The sequence below is a fragment of the Euprymna scolopes genome, chromosome 29 (assembly GCF_053919585.1).
Source record: "Euprymna scolopes isolate OS-2025 chromosome 29, ASM5391958v1, whole genome shotgun sequence".
Lineage (NCBI taxonomy): Eukaryota > Metazoa > Mollusca > Cephalopoda > Sepiida > Sepiolidae > Euprymna > Euprymna scolopes.
The window spans coordinates 98,524,878-98,546,562 of NC_136510.1; the positions used below are offsets into that span (position 1 = coordinate 98,524,878).

General features: G+C 33.8%; 1 protein-coding gene across 1 annotated transcript in view; it reads left to right on the plus strand.

Moving 5' to 3' along the window:
• Nucleotides 1-584: 584 nt before the first annotated feature.
• LOC145252791 (nitric oxide synthase, inducible-like) overlaps nucleotides 585-21,685 on the plus strand; it is a 62,908-nt gene continuing 41,807 nt past the window's right edge. The window contains exons 1-7 of the mRNA XM_080112738.1: nucleotides 585-1,116; nucleotides 9,877-10,019; nucleotides 11,628-11,790; nucleotides 12,713-12,804; nucleotides 15,555-15,696; nucleotides 18,413-18,552; nucleotides 21,076-21,250. Coding sequence (XP_079968864.1) covers nucleotides 973-1,116; nucleotides 9,877-10,019; nucleotides 11,628-11,790; nucleotides 12,713-12,804; nucleotides 15,555-15,696; nucleotides 18,413-18,552; nucleotides 21,076-21,250 — 999 coding nt within the window. The 5' untranslated portion in view covers nucleotides 585-972. The remainder of the gene's footprint in view (nucleotides 1,117-9,876; nucleotides 10,020-11,627; nucleotides 11,791-12,712; nucleotides 12,805-15,554; nucleotides 15,697-18,412; nucleotides 18,553-21,075; nucleotides 21,251-21,685) is intronic.

Sequence of the window (21,685 nt, forward strand, 5' to 3'; positions counted from 1 at the left end):
TTTTCACAAATCTTCTTCGAAACTGCTTTTTATTAATAATTCTTTTTTTTTCTTTTTTTTTTTGCCTTATCGTTTTTCGTAATTTTGGGATATGTTCATTAATGTGACATGGCAATTAAGTAGATACCGATTGTTTTACTTGAATTCAATATTTCGATTTTCGAATTTCGCTCTTATAACGAAGAAGTACCGTTGTGTCTAAACGAAGCGTGCTGCTTTCGTGCTTACTGCTTCTTCAGTGCTTCACTTTAAATTTTCCCCGGCTTCTATTTCTGTCCCTGGAAAATATAAATAGTGAAGTGACACGCTTAAAAGTCAGCCGGTTAAAATACGCAAAAAAAAAAAAAAAGGTTAAATAAATGTTAAATAAAAATCGGTTTCTCCGAAATTCGCGTCAAGGCCGGGTTTTTACTCTAATCCCCAACGATGTCGAACATCTTTACATTTTTTTTTTTATTATTGTTTTGGGAGAGGGCGAAGGAGAAGCAATTGGGATTCACTTTCGTAATGACGTTGCGACCAATCGCGCAGGCCAGCTAAACAGGATTTTCCCAGAAGTCGTTTCATCAAGTCTAAATTTCGACAGAGGACACATTGCGCGTTTCCAAGAATTCTCTCTCTCTCTCTCTCTCTCTCTCTCTCTCTCTCTCTCTCTCTCTCTCATACACACACACATACACATAATATAGAAGATAGAGAGAGAGAGAGAGAGAGAGAGAGAGAGAGAGGGGGGGGCAGAAACGGCCGGGTTTCTATCTTATAAGAGCGCCTTCTTTTTCTCGCAACATCATTATTGATTTGCAATTTCTCCAAGTGAAACCAGCTCCGAGAACCGATCTCTCCGATATTGAATTCCAGTTTTTCGACTTTTAAATTTTTTTTTCACTAAATTCTTTGGTAAAACTTTTTTTTAACAAAAAAAAAAAAAAAAAAAAAAAAAAAGACATTAAAAAAAAAAAGCAATTCTGATCAATGGCGGCTCAAATTTTGACGACTCCAGAAATGGTCAACAAGAACCTTGAAACCGGTCACTCCATGTCCAAGCCGTTCATCAAGCTGAAGAATCTATTGAAGAATACGGACGTCTACGACACTTTGCATCACAAAGCAGTTGTTGTAAGTAATTCAAAGTTATAATTATATGCAGTTTTGCACGTATATCACTCTTAAATTTCAAATATCATTTTTTTTTCTTTAGCATGCTTAAGTTTGAAATAGCAGCCTTTTTCCGAATGAAAACCGATTAAAAAGTTTTCCACATGACTGAATATCCTATATACTAATTTTTTTTTTTTTTTTTTTTTTACATTTTAACCCCAAACAAGGCAAATTTCCACTTTGGTGTAGAGGGCTACTATCAGGGGCAACATCTACTGGGGTACTACGAAGGGATTTGGGCAGCAAGATGTCGGTTCACGTTACACTTGAACTTCTGCACGTCAGTACTGTTGGGGAAGCAGGGACCTGGAATGGAATTCCAAAGTCCAGCGGTTCTGGGGAAGAAACTATTGGAGTAGAAAGATCTTTTACATCTAAGGATCTCTACAGTGTGTCGGTGGGATTTAGCAGCCTGTCGGGTTTGTCGAGGGTGCTTACGTCGTGGGGCACAAGTGATTGCAGTTCGTCAGAGCATTCACCACTAAAATACTTGTAGAACAGTCAGAGGGATGCAACATTTCGTCGATGGGACAGAGGCTGAAGCTTAGATGCCAGTTCAGGGCCTATCAGATTTGCGACTCTTTTGAACCTTGTCAAGGAGTGAGAGACTAGTAGCAGATGCACCAGCCCAAGTGTGACAACAATACTCCATACATGGGTGAATGGTGGCCTTATAGAGGTACAAGTTTATAGATCAAAAATCCGTTGAGTATATCGGTTGAGAAGTGTCCTCACACACATTCTCACTTTTATAGATAGATAGTTAAAAATGCCCAGGACTTTTAAACCCAAATAGGTCACAAAGCAATAGATAACTTATTATACATTTTACCAGCAGGGAGACCCGGCGTTGACCGGAGTTGAATGAGAATCAACAAATGTTTTACACTTCCAATATTTTTATTGTCATCAAAATCGGGAAAATCGACCATTTTTCAATCAATTTCAGTTGCCTGCTCTAATCAGGAACCCACCGTGGTGCACTGGAAGGAAGCTTCACATGCCTCTCCACAGTGACTTAGTCTACAATATATTATAGTCTACATTGCACTGTAGAGAACTTACTGTTGACTTTATGAAATTATTTTTATACAATGGCTTGAATTAAAGTTTAAAATGCAAAAGTTAAGTATTATAGTTCAGTTGTGCTCTCATGAGAAACATTAATTTCGAATTCGCCCCCTGTCTTATCAAAAGAAAATGTACAGTTGATTTTATACGCCAGGACCACCTGCTTGTGCGACGATAAAAGTTCTTAAATGCACTTGTGATATTAGTATGTATAAGAGTGTTAACTTTAGTCAAAATCAGACTGTTCCTTCTTTCATTGGATTTTTTCGATTATTGATACTTATCGAAGACATTCTGATACAAAACCTATTTAAGAATACTGTCAGATACATAAACTACATTTGAAATTTAAAAAAAAAAATCGCCCCAGCCGTTTCGGAATGCATTGGAAACGAGCTAACACACAGAGACACACACACGGACACATGCACAAATACACGCACAGACGCACACACACGCAGATGTACTCACGGATACACACGGAAACAAACATAGATACACATGCACACACGGTCACATGCACATACACATGGTGACACACAGAAATACATACATGGACACACACACAGATACACACACGGGGACACACACACACGGACACACACACACACACGGAAACACACACACGGACACACACACACGGACACACACACACACACACGGACACACACACATTCAAACACACTCAGAGACAAAGCACACTTTAATTTACAACTTTGCCTCAAGGGTTCGGGCTCGATCCTCATACATACTTTTTTTTTTTAACCCCCCCCCCCCCCACACACACAGCTCCAAACACCCGGGCAACGCCGGGTACCCCTCGCTAGTTTATATATAAGTACTGATTTAGTAATTTTCCCAACTGCCTTTTTTTAACTGTCTTGAAATTAAAGGTTTAAGAAATATCTTTGGGGTAACATTGCGAGATATCATACTTGGCCTATTGGCCAGGAACAAAAAAAAAAAAATAATAAACAATTAGACGCAAGGCTCATTTTTTTTTTTTTTTTTTAGTTGGCCTTGTGCCTAATTGTTTATTTTTTGTTTAATATTTATAATGTTTACATTTACATAAAATAAGTGATAAAAACCACAAGGTGTAGTATCTGTTCTGATGCTACACTTTTCTGTCCTCGGTAAGTGGGGGGGTATCCTTTATGATTGAGACAATTTTTATTTTTGTTCTTATCCAGAGTACCCCCTTTGGGGGAGCTGGATTTTCCCCACATTACAAACCGACCTTGTGTCTAACTCTGCCCTCGTGGGGAGGCAAGTTAATAGGAACATTGCGACGCATCAAAAGCAAGCTTAACATTAACAAATCCACGGGAAACTCTATTTGAAATAAAGCGATTAACGTGATTTGAACATGTTTTCCCCGGCTACTAGACTCCAGCTATGTAAATAAATCCACCTCTGCCCCCCCCCCTCTGTAAAACATTTACAACAAACACTCGTCTAGCATTCTCCTTACTCTCTATCTGTGCCTAAAACTAAACAAAAATTCCATGAGTAAATTTTATTTCCTAACTGTCTGTCTGTGGAGCGCAATATTGTGGGACTGCTTCCCAGCTGACTATAACATGGTTGTTTTCATGTTCAACTATTACCGATCATCACGGTGTTGTCTCACCAGCCACTTAGCACCCATTAACCCTTATCCTCGAGTAGCCTTTGGGACTTGATAAGCGGTGACCCCCCCCCCCACCTAGTAATAAAGAAAAACATAAAGCACTTACGAGAAGGACTATGTGAAGGTTACCACAATCATAAGTGAAAAGTATTTCTGTGGAAAAAACTGGATTCGAACTTGGCATATCCGGGTTGTCTGTCTGTGTCGTTAACCACAGCCACCGTCACCTCCCAGCTCTTCGTCATATGCTATGCTGCTTCGCTTGATTGGCTAAGTAAAAGTGACGATAACAAAAGTTTTCAATCAATGAAATTACAGAGAAAAAAAATTAGAAAGGCTATAACACTTAAGTTTGAAATATCATTTTCAATATTAAACGCGTAGATTAAATGGACGTACGTTATGAATATCGGTAATTTTGCAGTTTCTCATCCAAAATTGCGGACGACTGTAACGATAATCAGTTGCTGTTTTAAAGCATTATATTCTGTCATGTTTTGTTATACGCGGCGCCTTCAATAAGTTTCCAGACTTTTTTTTTTTTTGTACGGACACTTTTATTGATAGTACATGCATGAAACTCTAATCCCTTCGAAGTAATCTCCCCCGGCTGCAATGCACTTATTATACCACTTCAAAAACTTCTGGAAAGCCCCATGGAAGTCCCCTTGTGTGAGCGTGTCAATCACCCTCGTCGCAACCTCTTTCATCTCTTCAGTTGTCTCATGACGACAGTTTCTAAGGTTTTCCTTGAGCTTAGGGAATAAGAAAAAGTCACAGGAAACAAGGTCTAGAGTATAGGGAGGGTGAGGAACTGTCTTGATGCCCATCTTGGTCAGAGTTTATGACAAGGGTAAAGTGCACTTGTGACAAACTTTGTACAAATTTTTCTCATCTTTCGCATCTTTCGTTCCTTGCAAATAACTGTGTGTACAGTTCCCACACTGACATCAAAACTGCACGCTTATCGTCTCTATATATAGACACACGACGGTCCTTGTCCATGAAATTCTTTATTTGGCCAATCAACTCTGGTGTTCTGACTGCCTTACTCCTTACACATCTTTCATTATCTCTCACACTCCCTGCCTTCCTTGAACCTCTTATGCCTCTCAAAAACTGATGCTCGACTTATGCAAGATGGTCTAAAAGCAGTTTAAAGCATTCCATACGTTTCTGTGGCATTTTTTTTTTTTTTTCAAATTTAAAACAGAATCTTATTGCATATCGTTCTTCTAACATGTCCTCACATTCAGATTGCATTCTTGAAATTCGTCAGCTGTGACAAACAGGCTTTGGTAGGATGTATTCCAATTCCTACTGTAGCTGTTCGTTTGAACCAGAGATCATAAAAATGAGCCAGTCATCTTATAAGATGTATAGCAATAACATACTGAATTTTCAAGAGTTTATGACAATTTTAAATGCCTGTCCAAAAAGTCTGGAAACTTATTTAAGGCACTTCGTATTTCGTTATATCGACATCCTCCTACATATAGCGCCTGATATTCCCAAATGGTCACCCATTTTAGTACTGACTAGGCTCAACGTTGCTTAACTTCGATGATCTAACAAGAACTGGTGCTTTTAATTTGATAATGTTTAGTCATTAGCGAAAGCAAATATAAGAAAATGATGGCACTTTAAAAAAATGGCACTCATTAAAAAAGTAAAAAATAGCACATATAAAAATGGCACTTATAAACTCTGGTACTTATTAAAAAATGACAGTTATAAAAATAGTACTTTTATAAAAAAAAAACAAAAAAAAACAAAGAAAACAAAAATGACATTTATAAAAAATGGTACTTAGAAAAAATTACACTTATTAAAAAATGTAAAAAAAAATGGCAGTTATAAAATATGTGCCATTTTTTATTTAAAAAATCTAAAAATTGCACTTATAAAAATGGCACATATAAAAAAATGTAAAAAAAAAAAAAAAAAAAAGAAAGAAAAGAAATGGTCGATATTCAAATATTGATCCTCCGAAATATAACGAAATATAACGCTTTCAAAATAGCAGACGATTAATTAACGTCACAAACGTCTATCAAAATTATATTTATATCTGTTTTTGTTGTTTTTTTCAAAAAAAAAAAAAAATGATATTCCATTTACGTCAAGCCAAAAAAATGTTTTTTTTTATTATGAAAAATACATAATTTTATTTATTTCTTTAATAATACCATTTTCCTGTTGGGGAAATTTGAAAACGCGAAGAAATTATAAAAGTACACGTGAACAGGATCTCTTTAACTTCTCGACCGAAATTCTGTCAGCGTCTCCGTCTGTCTGCAGCCGGAATTTAAAGGCGTGCCATTCATTTCATGTCTACACACCTTCATATGACGTCACAGAAAATAGATTATTTGCTGGGACTTTTGGACAGCGCTGTATTAATAATCATAAAAAGTCAACGTCCTGGTCTTTGTTTATATAAGGTTAGGCATGTGTATATATTTTTATATATATTTGTATGTATGAGACTCAGTCCTAAAATAATTAACCGATCATTATGAATTTGGAAACACAGTTGTTAGGCGCACGGGTGGGTAATATGGGCTATGTTTACTTCTGCACCATTTTAATGTACCCATATCAAGATTAAAATCAACATATTTATTTATTTATTTGCGGACTGTTATCCTCATCTTTATAGTTGTTGTTTCACGTTTCGGCCAACTCATCCTCTGGCCTTCTTGATGGGAATGCTGAGTCTCTTAACTGTATTCTCAGTAATAGTTGTCATAGTTGTTGTCGTCTTACCACATTTTGTCCAACTAGTCCTCTGGTCGGCTTGTGGGTAGGATTGAAACCGCTATCTGCGTGTATGTTTATATATTTATATTTGATATTTTATAAATATGTTTATGTTTATATGCTAAGAAATGTTCTTCAAATTTTTAGTTGGGGGGGGGGACATTTTAGAGAGTGTTTTTGGAGTCATTATATTGACACAAGCTTCCATTTGAAAGTTCACATATATCAAACTTTTATGAAATACGTTTGTAAGCCAAATTACAACGCAATACTTTGTAAAATAAACAAATATTTATTTGTTTAAAATTACTATTTAAACAATAGACGCTTTCTTCAGAATTTTAGACATTTTTTCGTTTTTTTTATCCTCGTCATGATGGTAGGTGGAAGAAAGATTAATACAGAGTCTGCGTGTTGGTCGTCTGCGGTGATATATTCGAATGCCGGAAGAATATGCTCGGTGCGCGTCATGTGAAATTCAGAGATGCGTTTTCCGTGATATAAGCTTTGTTTAAATTTTAAAATAAAATGCGTATGATGTGGTTTGTAAACCAAATTACAACACAATGCGTATTTTTTTTCATAATATATCAAATTTGTATTAAATTTAATCTGCCATCATTAGACATCAATTTAGCAAGATTCCCTTAATTTCATTTTTTTTCTTAAGACCTCTGAAGCTGGTACAGATTTCCTCAGTGGAGGTCAATTTTTTAGCCAGTTTGTGTACTAAAGGGAAGTAACTGACTTTTTTTATCAAGGAGTTATTTCACTAATATCAAATCAATACTTCAAGAACCTACATCAAGGAGAATTTTGTGTGTGTGTGTGTGTGTGTGTGTGTGCGTGTGTGTGTGCGTGTGTGTGTGTGTGTGTGTGTGTGCGCGCGCGCGCGCGTGTGTGTGTGTGTGTCCGGAGACACTATTTCTGAGTGTAGAGTGGAAAGAGAAAAATGAGGAAAGAGAAAGAGAATGGGGGGGGAGTAGAAAGAAGTTTTAATGGAAAGATGCTGCATTTTTGCTCCGGGGGGAAAATAATACCTTTGTTGAATTTCCTAATGTTAAATTAAGCATTTCTACTTTCTTTTTTTTTTCTTCTTCCTCTTTACATTTGATGAAACTTCCTGGTGCTCCAAATATAGGCTTTTAAAATTTAGTAGTTGAAAAAGATTTCCATTTAAATTTGATTGATACTTTGTTTAATGTTGAATTATCTACTAGCGGGACGTGTGGAACTTCCGCAGGGCACTCATCCATATGTAATATATTGATGCTGGCATTCTGTACATGTTCAGCATAAATGGAGATGCTCTGTTATTATTGTAGCTTTTTTGTAGAAACTTCAAAAAGTATTTATCTAAGCTAGCACGAATGCCAGGCAAAGCCCACTAGTACAGTACGCTTAAATATGATATTTTAATTCTTGCAGATTTCGCATATATTATTATAGAGTTAATGTTCTATCAATTTTTATATATCATAAAGTTGAAATTTCTAAAATAAAAGAAATATATCCATATGACTTGCGTACATTAGCTTGAATCAAAACCGAAATAAAAACTTATATATATATATATATATATATATATATATATATATATATATATATATATATATATAACTTGAGTTCCTTCAGCCATAATCGAAACCAAAACTTATGAAGAATTTTTATAAAATTATTTATAAAAAAATAGATGCATAGTGCCATCAGCTATAATCGAAACCGAAACCAAAACTTATGAAGAATTCTTGGTAAAATTATTTATGACAAGAAATGAAAGTACATAACAATTAAACGACGCGGATGTAAGCATGACACAGAAAATAACACACATGCTATCGTATTAATATATAGATTGTATAAAGTGCAGTGTGTGTGTGTGTGTGTGTCCAACTAAAAGTTGTTGTTTTTTTTTTTGTTTTTTTTACTCACGTCCACCCCAACAAGATGCATCGGCACTTGGACATAAGAGGTTACTATGCTGGTTTACGTTACATATAAACTTCTACATATCAGTACAGTCAGGGAAGCAGGTAGCAGGAAGGGAATTCCAAAGTCTAGCTGTTTGAGGGAAGAAACTATTAGAGTAGAAAGCTTTCTGGCATTTAGGGATCTCAGCAGTGAAGGGGTGTGATTTTGTTTCTAAGCAGGTTTGTCGGGTATATGTATATCGAGGGGGCACAAGTGCAACGAGTTCATTAGAGCACATTCCATTAAAATACTTGTAAAACTGGCACAGAGATGGAATATTGCAGCGATGGGACAGAGGTTGGAGCTTAGTTGACAAGGTGGGATCTATTAGATTGAAGACTCTTTTTTGGACCCTATCAAAGAGGGAGAGGCCAGTGGTAGATGCATCAGCCCAGATGTGACAATAGTCCTCCATGTATGCGAATGGTGGCTTTGTAGAGGTACTGGATACTCTCAGATGTGAGTAGTCTTCTAACTCGATAGAGGGAACCACCTTCTTTGCAGCAGTCTTTGCAATGTCCTCAATGTATTTGTTCCAGTTCATATTTCCTGTGAATGTTAAGCCGAGGATTTTGAAGAAAGAATTCCCAGGTAGGGTGTTACTTGTCATGGATATCGGTGTTTAGAGAGGCTTCTTTTAATTGTTAAATGAAAGAAGTTCACTTTTAGCAGCATTAAATGTTACAATCTATTTTTAGCTTCATTCCACTACAGTCTGAAGGTCAGTTTTTAACGATTCTGCCATTGTCTTAGATTTGTGTACATACGTTCTTCCTTCGTGCATGTTATGGAACTTGTATCATCAGTAAATATACCCATCTCGGATACAATATTGTTCTTGATCAATATTGCTTTGGATGAATAAGATCTAAAACTTTCAAAAAAATTTTTAATTTAGCAGTTGAAAAAGATTTTCATAAACTTTTAAATTTAACTAATGTTTTGTCAAATGTTAAATTATATATAATAAATAGGGCTAGGACAACAGCATATTCTTTTTATTGTTATGACACTCGAGTGTGTATTTATTGATATTTTATATACTTTTATATAGACTGATGTGGTTCTTGGTTGATTAACTGTGTCTAACTGTGTCGGATATATACTCGAGAGTCAAAACAATGAAAATAATATTCTGTTGTCATAGCCCTAATAATAAAATATCTTTTTGAATTTTTTCACGTTAAATTAAACATAATATTTAGCTATAACTTTACTGACTTTTTTTGCGTTTTGTTTTGTTTTTAATCAATGCATTTTTTACCGTTATCTTCTCACAGCCAACTGAATGTTCCAGAAATCGATGCCTGGCTTCCAAATACTACCCGCCATTCGAAAGACCACCCATGGTTATTCGACCTGAGAAAGAGGTCATGTGTCAAGCGGGACAATTTTTGGATGAATATTACACTTCACTTGGAAAGTAAGAATTCTCGGGACTCATATGCTTTTATCATCTAATTTAAATTAAGGAGAGTAGAAAGAGAATCTTGGATTTACTTTCAGCAAGCTCAAATTTGCTCTATAATTTAATTGGTAATAAGTGGACACTGAGTAGTAAATAGGCCTACCGATTGTGGCACGTTTTTATTGATTTCTGAGTCAAAGTAAGGTTTATTTTCTTAATGTTAGAAATTCATTTATAAGTCAGACAGGAAATAATTAAGCTGTATTATTTTACTTTCGTTGGAGATTTTCCAGTAAAAGTTAAGTGTGCCTACATCATCTCCTAGGTGACATTGTTTAAACAATCCAAATGTGCTTTGTTATATTTGCGGGGAATATACGTTGCAATCCAACAGGAAAAAGCATCTTTGACAGTGGACAAAAAAGGATAGAAAATCTCTCCGTTTTGGTATTCCGATGGTCTGGTGTAAACTGAAAAATCATCCTGATGACTTATTTCTGTGCAGTCTATAGTCTTGGGGTGGGGGGAATAACACATAATACATGTAATATGTGCATATGTTTACAAATATATACTTGTAGAGGTTGATCTATAGGTTTTAATTTTATTGGAAGTTTAAAATAAATAAATATTTTTTTTACTGCATTTTCACCCCAAGGAAGGCACAGTGCAACTTTGATGTACGGGGCTACTATCTGGGACATAATTTGTATGGGTTACTATGTAGGGGGTTGAGCAGCAAGATGTCTGTTTACATTACACTTGAACTTCAGCATGTCAGTACAGTCAGGGAAGCAGGGACCTGGAGGAGAATTCCAAAGTCTAGACACTATTAGAGTAGAAGGCTTTCTTGCATCTAGAAATTTCTACTGTGAAGAGGTGGGATTTTGTTGGGTTTGTCAGATGTATTTCCGTTGAAGTAGCACAAGGGCTTATAGTTCGTCAGAGCATTCACCATTAGAATTCTTGTAAAACAGGCAGAGGAGTGCAGGGTTTCGTTGATGGGACAGTGGCTGAAGCCTAGCTGATAGTGCGGGACCTATCAGGTTGGCAACTCTCTTTTGAACTCTGTCTAAGAGGGAGAGACTAGTAGAAGATGCACCGGCCCAAATGTGGCAACAATACTTCACACATGGGCGAATGGTGGCCTTGTAGGGGTACAAGATACTCTCAAGCGTAAGTAACTTTCTAGCATGGTAAAGGGAGCCTACCTTCTTTGCAGCAACCTTAGCAATAATCTCAATGCATCTGTTTCAACTCATTTATCATTTCATCGTTAATACAAGAAAATTAAGGTTTATACAGAAACAAACAAATAAATGCAGTAAAAAGAATCTGTTTTCGGCATCGGAAATTAGGCACAAAATTTTTTGATTTTGATGCCACAAAAATTTTTTTTTTTTTTTTTTTTCGATTCCAATTAATCATCCCAATGTTACTGACAATATGATGACAGTTTAAATTTATTTTCTTGAAACTTTTAACATTTTCTAAAACAATATTATTCACCACCACCATCACCATCATCATCTATATTATAAGCTCGCATACAGCAATGCCCCCCCCCTCATTTATAAAATTAATCAAATCCAATTTCTTTTCATGGAATTTATTTCATTTCAGAGCCAACAGTGTCGAGTACCAGCAGAGGTTGAACAATGTTATAGAGTCCGTGAAGAAAACCGGCACGTATGACCTTACTCTGGCCGAAATTGAATTTGGTGCAAAAACCTCGTGGCGGAACACCCCTCGTTGCCTCGGAAGAATTCATTGGCAGACCCTCAAGGTAGAAACTTTTATTCCTTCCACTCAACCCACAAGAAATAAAATCATTTTAAATTTAAATGTGTGATGGGTGTAGGCAACATATTTACAACCCCCCCCCCCATTCATCCTCTCTAAAAGTTTTGTTGTTTAATTAAAACAATTTAGGTTGCCATTTATTGAGAATCAGAATTTTAGATAATAACAAAAATTAGTCGGCTAGATTACAGGTGTTACTATTTATGCAGGACCGATTTAGGCAAGACAAATGTCCGACTATGTACGATAACTGCTCCTGTTGCTTCTCTAGTCACGTCATTTGAGCAACAAACTGTCATAAAGGACAACTGCTGATTCTAAAAACCTCATAAAATATTTGCCGAAAATAAACTCTCAATATTTTTTAAGCCTGAGAAAAAAAAATGCAATCGATTTTAATTTAGATAAGTTGGTGTAATGTTATTTTCTCTGTTAAAAATGTTTGTAAGACAAGTTTTTTTTTCTACTATTTTTTTTAGACTTTAGGGTAATATTAAAGATTTTTTTCAGGCTTAAGAGGGAATACTAAACAAACAAAAAACTTGAGTTTATTATCATATATATATATATATACATATATATATATATATATATATATATATATATATATATAGATAGATAGATAGATAGATAGATAGATAGATAGATATTTTAAATGATGATTATATCCGACCAAAACGTTGCACAAATAACACTCAAGATGAGAACAATAGTCCGATCAATACAAATAATATAATATAATTTTTATTTGAAAAAAAAAAAAAAAAACATTAAATTTTGGATTGCCTCCTTTTTTTCCTAGTATAATTCTTCAGAAGAATGAAAACAAAAAAGATACTTCCGAATGCATAAAGTGCATACGTGATGAATTTTTTTTTTTTTAACGATTTATACTTGTGTTTCAGATATTTGACGCACGACATGTGAAAACCAGCAAAGAAATGTTTGAGCATATTTGCGAAATGATGCGGTATACCAACAACAATGGCAACATTAGGTAAAAATTTGTGACATTCATCACTAAATAATAACGACAATATTTAGTTATCATTTACTAGCTATCCCGACCAGGCGTTGCCCGAAAGTATTTATACTTTTGTATTTATCTTGCATTTCTTTTTAAATGTGTAAAATGTATCACTAAACATGATTTTTTTTATTTATTTGTTTTATCAGTGTTGGTCCTCTAACAAAAGGATCGTAGACCTGTAAATTCACCCTTGTCTGTTTGTCTGTCTGCATTTTTCTCAATAACTACACCTCCATTTTTTGGACTATTTTACCATATTTGTCCAAAATTTTCTGTGTATGGCTATTTAGCAGATTTGCATGGTGCTGAACTTAAATTTAAATATGTTAAGGCCTTAGACATTTGGGGCTAAATGGTGGTGGGGTGGGGAACGGGTGCATATGATGGGCTTAGTCATTTCTTTTTTTGCAAGGTGCAGAACTCCAATTTACATCTGTTAATGCTTAAAATTGCACCGTTTGTTCATTTTTACCAAAATTTGACGTCCCCTGAGGACTTTTGGGGCTAAATGCTGAACTTAGTCATTTTTTTTATGCCTCGTTCACTGTGCGCTCACGGGAGACCATGCATGCTTCACGATGAATATTTGATATCCGGTAGGATGCCACATCCCCAGATAGGACAAAATAAGAAAGTCAGAAGCTACACAAGACACTTCCATACACAAAGAAGGAAGGCTCTGTGGACTGGTTTAAAAAGAGAATTGCCCCACTATGATAAGGAGAGGATTACAATGGCTGCCCAAGATGAAAGCTTTGATGACTAGTGCTTTTAAGAAGATGGATGGTGTCACCAATGACAACAAGTCCACACAGAAATAGACAGTGTGAGCTACGTGACATCTAACTGCAAGACTGTGCTGGAAACAACTACTATACAATGCAGTGTGTAAATATCTCCACTGAAATGTCTTTATTTGTGGTTCTTCCAAAACAATGCATTTCATTATATTTTCAAATCCTTTTAGCACATACGTGTGCTTTATGAAAGTCTCTGTCTGCCCGACACCTCGCACCGGCCTGTTCGGCATTTTTCCAACTTCATTTTCACACACACACTCTTAACTTCAATTTTGACCACATGGTGATTTTTTCTCTCCTTTTCTTGTGATGCAAGCTCACACACACTTGCTAATTTGCATACATGCTTTAACGGCTGCTGCTGCTAATATTTTCACTAGCCAGCTATCCATCTGTAAAAAATTGAATATCGAATGTAGCAGCAAATTTCGGGAACATATACCAGAAAGAACAGTTGGTAATAAGTCATTCACCATCCACTATGACTATGCAATTCATACAGCTACGTACCTAGAAAACGGAACTATTAAACCTGACATAGTGATATTGAACAAGAAGGAGAAAGAAGCAACCTTAGTAGAAGTTAGTTTCCCCAATGATGCTAGGTTAAACAGAGCTAAGAGAGAAAAAAATAACGAAATAATAAGGTCTTATGTACGACATGAGAAGAAACTGGAATCTTAGGAAGATATCCTTTATTCCATTAATTATAGAAGAAGCTAACGGACTCATGAAAAAGAATTTCAAAAACTCACATGGCAAATATACCCGGTGAACCAAGTGCAACAGAGATACAAACAATTGCAGTTAAAGGGACGGTTAGAATCTTAAAAAGATCTCTCAGTTAGAATGTATGAGATAGCAGGTGAATGTCTGGCATCAAGTGGGATGCTCTCTCTCCAGCTCGAAGAAAATGATAAGAAAATTTAAAAAAAAAAAAAATGAAAAGAATGAGAAGCTTATATTTTTTTCCAATATTGTTCAGATTTAATCTTCCTCTGAGGTCATCAGATCTAAGTCTATCTTTAAGACTGACATCACACATCTACCGTATCATTCTCATATCATTCTTCTAATGGCATCAAATTATAAAGAATTTGAAGCGTAAAAACTTTTACCAAAATCATCGAATTTGGCATCCAATTTATTCATGATGTTTTGTAGAGGATTTTTTTTTTAAACTTTGCAGAACATGATTGAGTTTTGCAAAGAGAAAGAAAAAAAAACATCAATGTTTGGTTCATTTTAGGTCAGATAGCCGATACCTTCAGACAGCCTGATCTAGTAGCACAAGTTAAAAAAAATTTTTAAGTTAAAGAGAATTAAAAAAAAAAGAAAAGAATAATGAGAAGCTTATATTTCTTCTGATATTGTTTAGATTTCATCTTCCTCTGAGGTCATCAGATCTAAGCTTTTCTTTAAGGCTCACATCACACAGCCATCATGAAAAACAATTTCAAAAACTCACGTGGCAAGTATACCCTGCGAACCAAGTGCAACAGAGATACAAACAATTGCAGTTAAAGGGATGGTTAGAAACTTAAAAAGATATTATTCTTCTCCGTGCAACAACATGCTAATAGTCCTGTATGGTGAGGCCCCAGCTTGCGGGCTTTGGGGAGTGTGGAACCACCCTTTAATTGCCATTGCTCCCAGGTCCACTCTGACCCGGAGTGGTAGTACCTGTTAGGGTCCCAAATATGGGTTAAATAGAAACCGACTTAATAAAAAAAAAAACAAATATACTCTATTAAAAAATTGTTCTTCAAAATCACTGGATTCGGCCTTAAATAAACTGAAAAGGGTTGATATGCCGTAAAACAAAAACAAACAAGCAAATAAACAACATGCTAATTACTATTTTCAAAATAATGGATAATATATACTCAATCCACCTTTTTGTCCCTTTTCTTTCAGAGCTGCTATAACAATATTTCCACATCGAACAGATGGATTGCATGATTTTCGCGTTTGGAATGCCCAGATCATCCGATATGCTGGGTACACCCAACCTGATGGATCAGTTATCGGAGATCCTTTCAGTGTGGAATTTACCGAGGTAAAAAAGATAGACATAGAATTTATTGTACCGGGTAAAATAACTAAATGTCCATGATTTTTAATCCCTTTCAAAATGATAAGAATATATAAATGGAATAATTAATCCAAATAATAAAGCAGTACATGTGTGTGTGTGTGTGTGTGTGTGTGTGTGTGTGTGTGTGTGTGTGTGTGTGTGTAAATATTTAACCGATAAACTTTTAAACTACAGATCACATAACACTGAAAATAACAGGAAATAGTAATCATACACCAAGGATGGTTTATAACGAGTAAAATATTTTTTTGGATGGATGAATAACGCATACAGAAATATGTTGGCAGGTTGAAATTCCAAATGTTCATTTCAACTTACCAACATATTTCTATTACTTTTACGCATGCGCAAATTCATTTATAGCTTGAAGTGGTCTAATTTTAAATCTTTCTTATCTGTCTGTTAGGTAAGCTCAAACAGTAGGAAACGCATCTGGAATGCTAAATGGGAGAACACTGCTGAAGCGCTAAATATTTTGGTTTCGATTCTAACTGACGGCACCCAGGTCATTTTTTTTCTAGGTACAATATAATAATTAATAGAGAATTGGTTCTGTAATAATAAATACGAAATCTGCGTCAATTAAAATATATTTAAGTGTTAAAATAAAATTATGTATAAAATACTTTTTTAAGCCAAATTACAACGTAATATTATGTAAATAAAATATTTATTTGTTTAAAATTAATATTTGAGAGATAGACTCCATCCTCAGAATTTTATACATTTTTTAATTTTTTTTTTCCTCAGCATTGTGTTAAATTAAAAATAGAAACATGTTGTCCGTCTGTGTCACTTTCCGACCATGGTGTCGAAGTTCTTGCAAGTGGGATAGAACTAAACAACTTTTATCTTTTTTCTTCTTTATTGATCAGATGATCATTATATTTATTGCATTCCTCGTCCTTATATATATATACATATATATATATATATATGTATATATATATATATATTAATCACATGTTTATATATATATATATATATTCATCACATGTTTATATATATATATATATATTAACCAGATGTTTATTTATATATATATATATATATATATATATTAATCACATATATATATATATATATTAATCATATATATATATATATATTAATCACATATATATATATATATATATTAATCACATATATATATTAATCACATGTTTATTTATATATATATATATATATATATATATATATGGTATATATATATTAATCACGTTTATTTATAGATATATATATATATATATTCATCACATGTTTATATATATATATATATATTAATCACATGTTTATTTTTATATATATATGTATTAATCACATGTTTATTTTTATATATATATATATATTCATCACATGTTTATATATATATATATATATTCATCACGTTTATTTTTATATATATATATATATATATATTAATCACATGTTTATATATATATATATATATATATATATATATATATATATATATATATATACATATATAGTCATTCACACACAGTATTATTTCACTGTATCACAGCTCATGAGTGCGGCTAGACATGCAACTACTTCAAGCCAGGATCGAAACCCGACCGCCCAAACGACAGTCAACGCTTCTAACCATTACGCTATATGGTTACTGCTGTGCGGGTGGTGAATTAACGATGTTTTGACATCGTCCAAATGCCTAAGCTCGATTTGTTTACACGAAGAGCATCGCTTAATAAGCTAATGTCAGGTTGTATATCACTTCCCAATATGCTCAACCCAAGAAAATCCAGGCTTGAGATATTCAAAAGTAGGGTCTAATGAATACAACGAGTTTGATAGATAGTGCTCAATAGCAAGAGCAAAATATTTTTTTATTATTTATTTATAATCCATATGTTATCCGTCTGCGGTCTTACTTTCATATTTAAGTGTATTTTATGGCCGGAAAGGTCGGGCGCTCCCCACTGCTAGTCTAATATATAAAGTAAAGTTTGTTTCTTTGTTATTCCTTTGTCATCGATAGCTTTCTTCCTACAAAATCAATATTTGATTGTAGTTCGTTAGTTTGTCTTGTATAGTGTTGCAGCATGTCGTTGAGAGTAATAAAATGTAATTCGATTTAACTCTTTCTATAAAATACTTTGTCTAGTTCGAAATTATTTCCAAATGGTCAAGTCTTATAAAGGGGTGTAACTCTGTATTCATTCACATAGTCACTTCCCTTTGATTAGAAGCAACTAGTAAATCAGTTTTTTTCTTTAGTGGATCTTTGCTGTGCGTTGTTAAGAATGTTAAAATGTAATTCGATTTATTTCCTTTGAGAAAATGCTTTGTCCAGATCGAAATTATTTTTGACTTGTTAGTTCCATCAAAGGTGTACAATTAAGTTCAAATCAGTGGTTCCTTATAAGACATTCACAGCAAGAACTCGCCTTTTTATCACTAGAAAAGGTGACTTTTCTTTCTGCTTTAAAGTACCAAGCATACAGTGGAATTTCTATAGACAAAGCTTCTTTGCAAGAGCGTCCTGCCTTTGGAACACATTACTGAAGGACTGCTTCCTTGTTGATTATGATTTGATCGTCTTTAAACCCAAAATTAGTGAGTTCTTGCTACAAATAAGGTTTGAGTTGTTTTTGTGATTTTTTTTAAGACCAATTAAAAAAAAAACGATAATAAGTTTTCTTTTTTCCTTTTTTAGTTCTGCGAAAAACTTGGTTGGAAAGGAAAAGGCGGACCTTTCGATGTCCTTCCGATGGTATTGTCAGCTAATGGAGAGGACCCCGAATTATTTGATGTGCCTGAAGAATTAATTCTTGAGGTGAATCTGGAACATCCACAGTAAGTACATTTATTCAACCTTTTGATAATTCCATGTCTGTTTCTGTCAAAGATCATGCGTCGACCCCCCCCCCCTCAATGATTACCAATCAACTCCAAGTGAGGAAGAAAAGAAAGAATTGGATGAAGAGGGAAATTCAAAGAAGACGTCTATTATAAAAAGAAAAGAAAAAGAAAAGCATAACGAATAAAAAGGAAGTTAGAAGAAGAAGAAAAAGAAGAAGAAGAACAACAACAACTAGGACAACAACAACAACAACAAGAAAAAGAAGAACAAGAAAAAGAACAACAACAACAAGAAAAAGAACAACAAGAAAAAGAACAACAACAACAAGAAAATGAACAACAACAAAAAGAAAAAGAACAACAACAACAACAAAAAGAAAAAGAACAACAACAAGAAAATGAACAACAACAAAAAGAAAAAGAACAACAACAACAACAACAACAACAAGAAAAAAACAACAAGAAAAAGAACAACAACAAGAAAAAGAACAAGTGCAAGAACAAGAACAACAATAAGAAGAAGAAAAAGAAGAAGAACAACAACAAGAACAACAACAACAACAACAACAAGAAAAGAGGAAGAAGAAGAAAAACAACAACTGTTATGTAGGTGTTATTATTAATGTATCAAATCTGAGACTATGTTTTGTTGTTCTTATTAGAAGAAGACTGATGTTATTTGTTGCCGTTCATATTTGTGGGAGTCTTAGTGAGAGATTAGAGTCTTAAGATGTTCATGTTGTAAGAGATGGAGACCTTGGTGAGATATAGAGACAGAGTACATATAAAGAGAGAGACAGTTCTGTATATATATATATATATATATATATATATATATATATATATATATATATATATATATATATATAATCGACAGTGTACATGTTACTACAAGAGAACCAATTCAATGAAAGGAGATTTATGAATATCTTGATAGATAGACCGAGAGGTAGTGCGTTTGACATTTACGTTTTGACAGTTGTGCATAGAATATAAACACGTTACCTTTCTCATTGTAATGATGAACACAGAAGACGCAGATATACAAAGATGATGACGTCCTTTATTCATGACTGGGCCATTAAAAAAAAAAATTATTTCGTGTGAGGAATTCAAAGTTTCTTTAGATGGTTATTTCTAAAACACTCCTCGCTTCTAGAGGGTGCCGAGAATCGGTCTGAACCTCTCTGCTCCTTTGATCTGACTGATCTAACTCTCCCTAACTAACTTCGAACTCTTTCCTATATTGAGAACTCGTCACGTCATCGCATGATTAAACATGTGCTCATAAAGCATGTTGCATGACATGCATCACGTTGCCAAACTTGATATGACCCCAAATTCAGTAACCTATTTTTCAAATAACATTTTTACAAAATATGTTTACAATTCCAACTGACGATTAAATTCCTTAACAGAAACAAATTTCATTATTACATTCCTTTTCCATATACAGATATGTAAGCTAAACAATTGCAATTCCTTATTTCAATAACATTCTGTATTTATTTTAACTTATGATTGGAAGTTTCAATTCCAAATCTAGCTTTGCAAGTTCGAATCCTTGAATATCCTATTTCATATTTACATTTAACTAATTCCCTATTTTTTTACTTACATGAAAAGGGGACAGCCCTTATATCATGTAACACAACAACAAGAAAAACAACAACAACAACAACAAATATAAAAATATCTAGCAGCAAATGGCTGTCATACTTACCTTAATGTCTATGGAAAGTTTATTAAATCTCTTTCTCTATCTCTATTATTATATAAAAGTCACTGCGTGTGCGTGAGTTCTATCCTTATACGTTCCGAAACGTCTGAACTTATCTTTTGTAAATTTCACACAAAGCTAATTTATATGTCTGGCAGTGTTCTTAGATATGTTTTGTACAGTAATTTATCCTAAAAGTATTGAAAATCAAAAAATTTCAATCTTGAAAATAGTCTTTCTTCTCTTATAGAAAAAAAAAAAAAAAAGAATTTTTACTGGGGAAATATTTTATATTACACCGGTGTAACCTTGACTGGTGTAAATAAAATATCCCCCAGTAAAAATTCTTCATAATATATAATAATCAATAGAGGATTGATTCTATAATATATACGCAATCTACATAAATTAAAATATAACCTTTAAGCATATTTTACGACCGGGCAACGCCGGGCAACGCCGGGCATCCAGCCAGTATAGTTTAAAACATTCTTACTTTATATTGCAATTCTTCTACCTTAACTTTAGTGATGAAAACTATCAATTTTTCTTTTTAGTTTTTTTTTACAAAAGCTGTGACTTTCAACATTTTTCTCTCATCTGTTACAAAGTTTTATTGCGATGAAACAGTTTTCTTTATATTCATTTTTTACCTGAACTCATATTTGATAATTGCTTTCTTTTTTTTTTTCTGTGTATTAAGTTGGGTGAGAGGGTGCTCCATAGCGCACTTTTGTACATATAGATAATCAAGGTGTCTTAATAGACATTATTTTAAATTAAAATTTTTTTTACAGATATCCTTGGTTCGCTGAAATGAAATTAAAGTGGTATGTGGTTGCTGCTATTTCAAACATGTTGTTCGATTGCGGGGGTCTGGAATTCACTGCTGCACCCTTCACTGGTTGGCTAATGGATACAGAGATTGGAACCCGGAATCTCTGCGACCCGAATCGCTACAATATTCTTCCAGTAAGTAATACAAGTATAAGCTGTTATGTAATATATATATATATATATATATATATATATATATATATATATATATATATATATATATATATATTGAGTAATATGATTGATAATTTATAATTAAAATTAAAAATCGGTTTCATAAGGAGAACAAACAAAATCAATAAATTGTACGATCGTTTCGGAAACAATGTTTTTATTGAGATAGACAATAAGTCTTGGACAATAATTTTATCATATTATTATTGTCCAAGACTTATTGTCTATCGCAATAAAAACATCGTTTCCGAAACGATCGTACAATTTATTGATTTTGTTTGTTCTTCCTTATGAAACCGATTTTTAATTTTTTATTTTTATTATAAATTATGAATCATCTCAATATTAAAATAGCTCTAGGATATATATGCTTATCGAGCTTATTATATATCTACA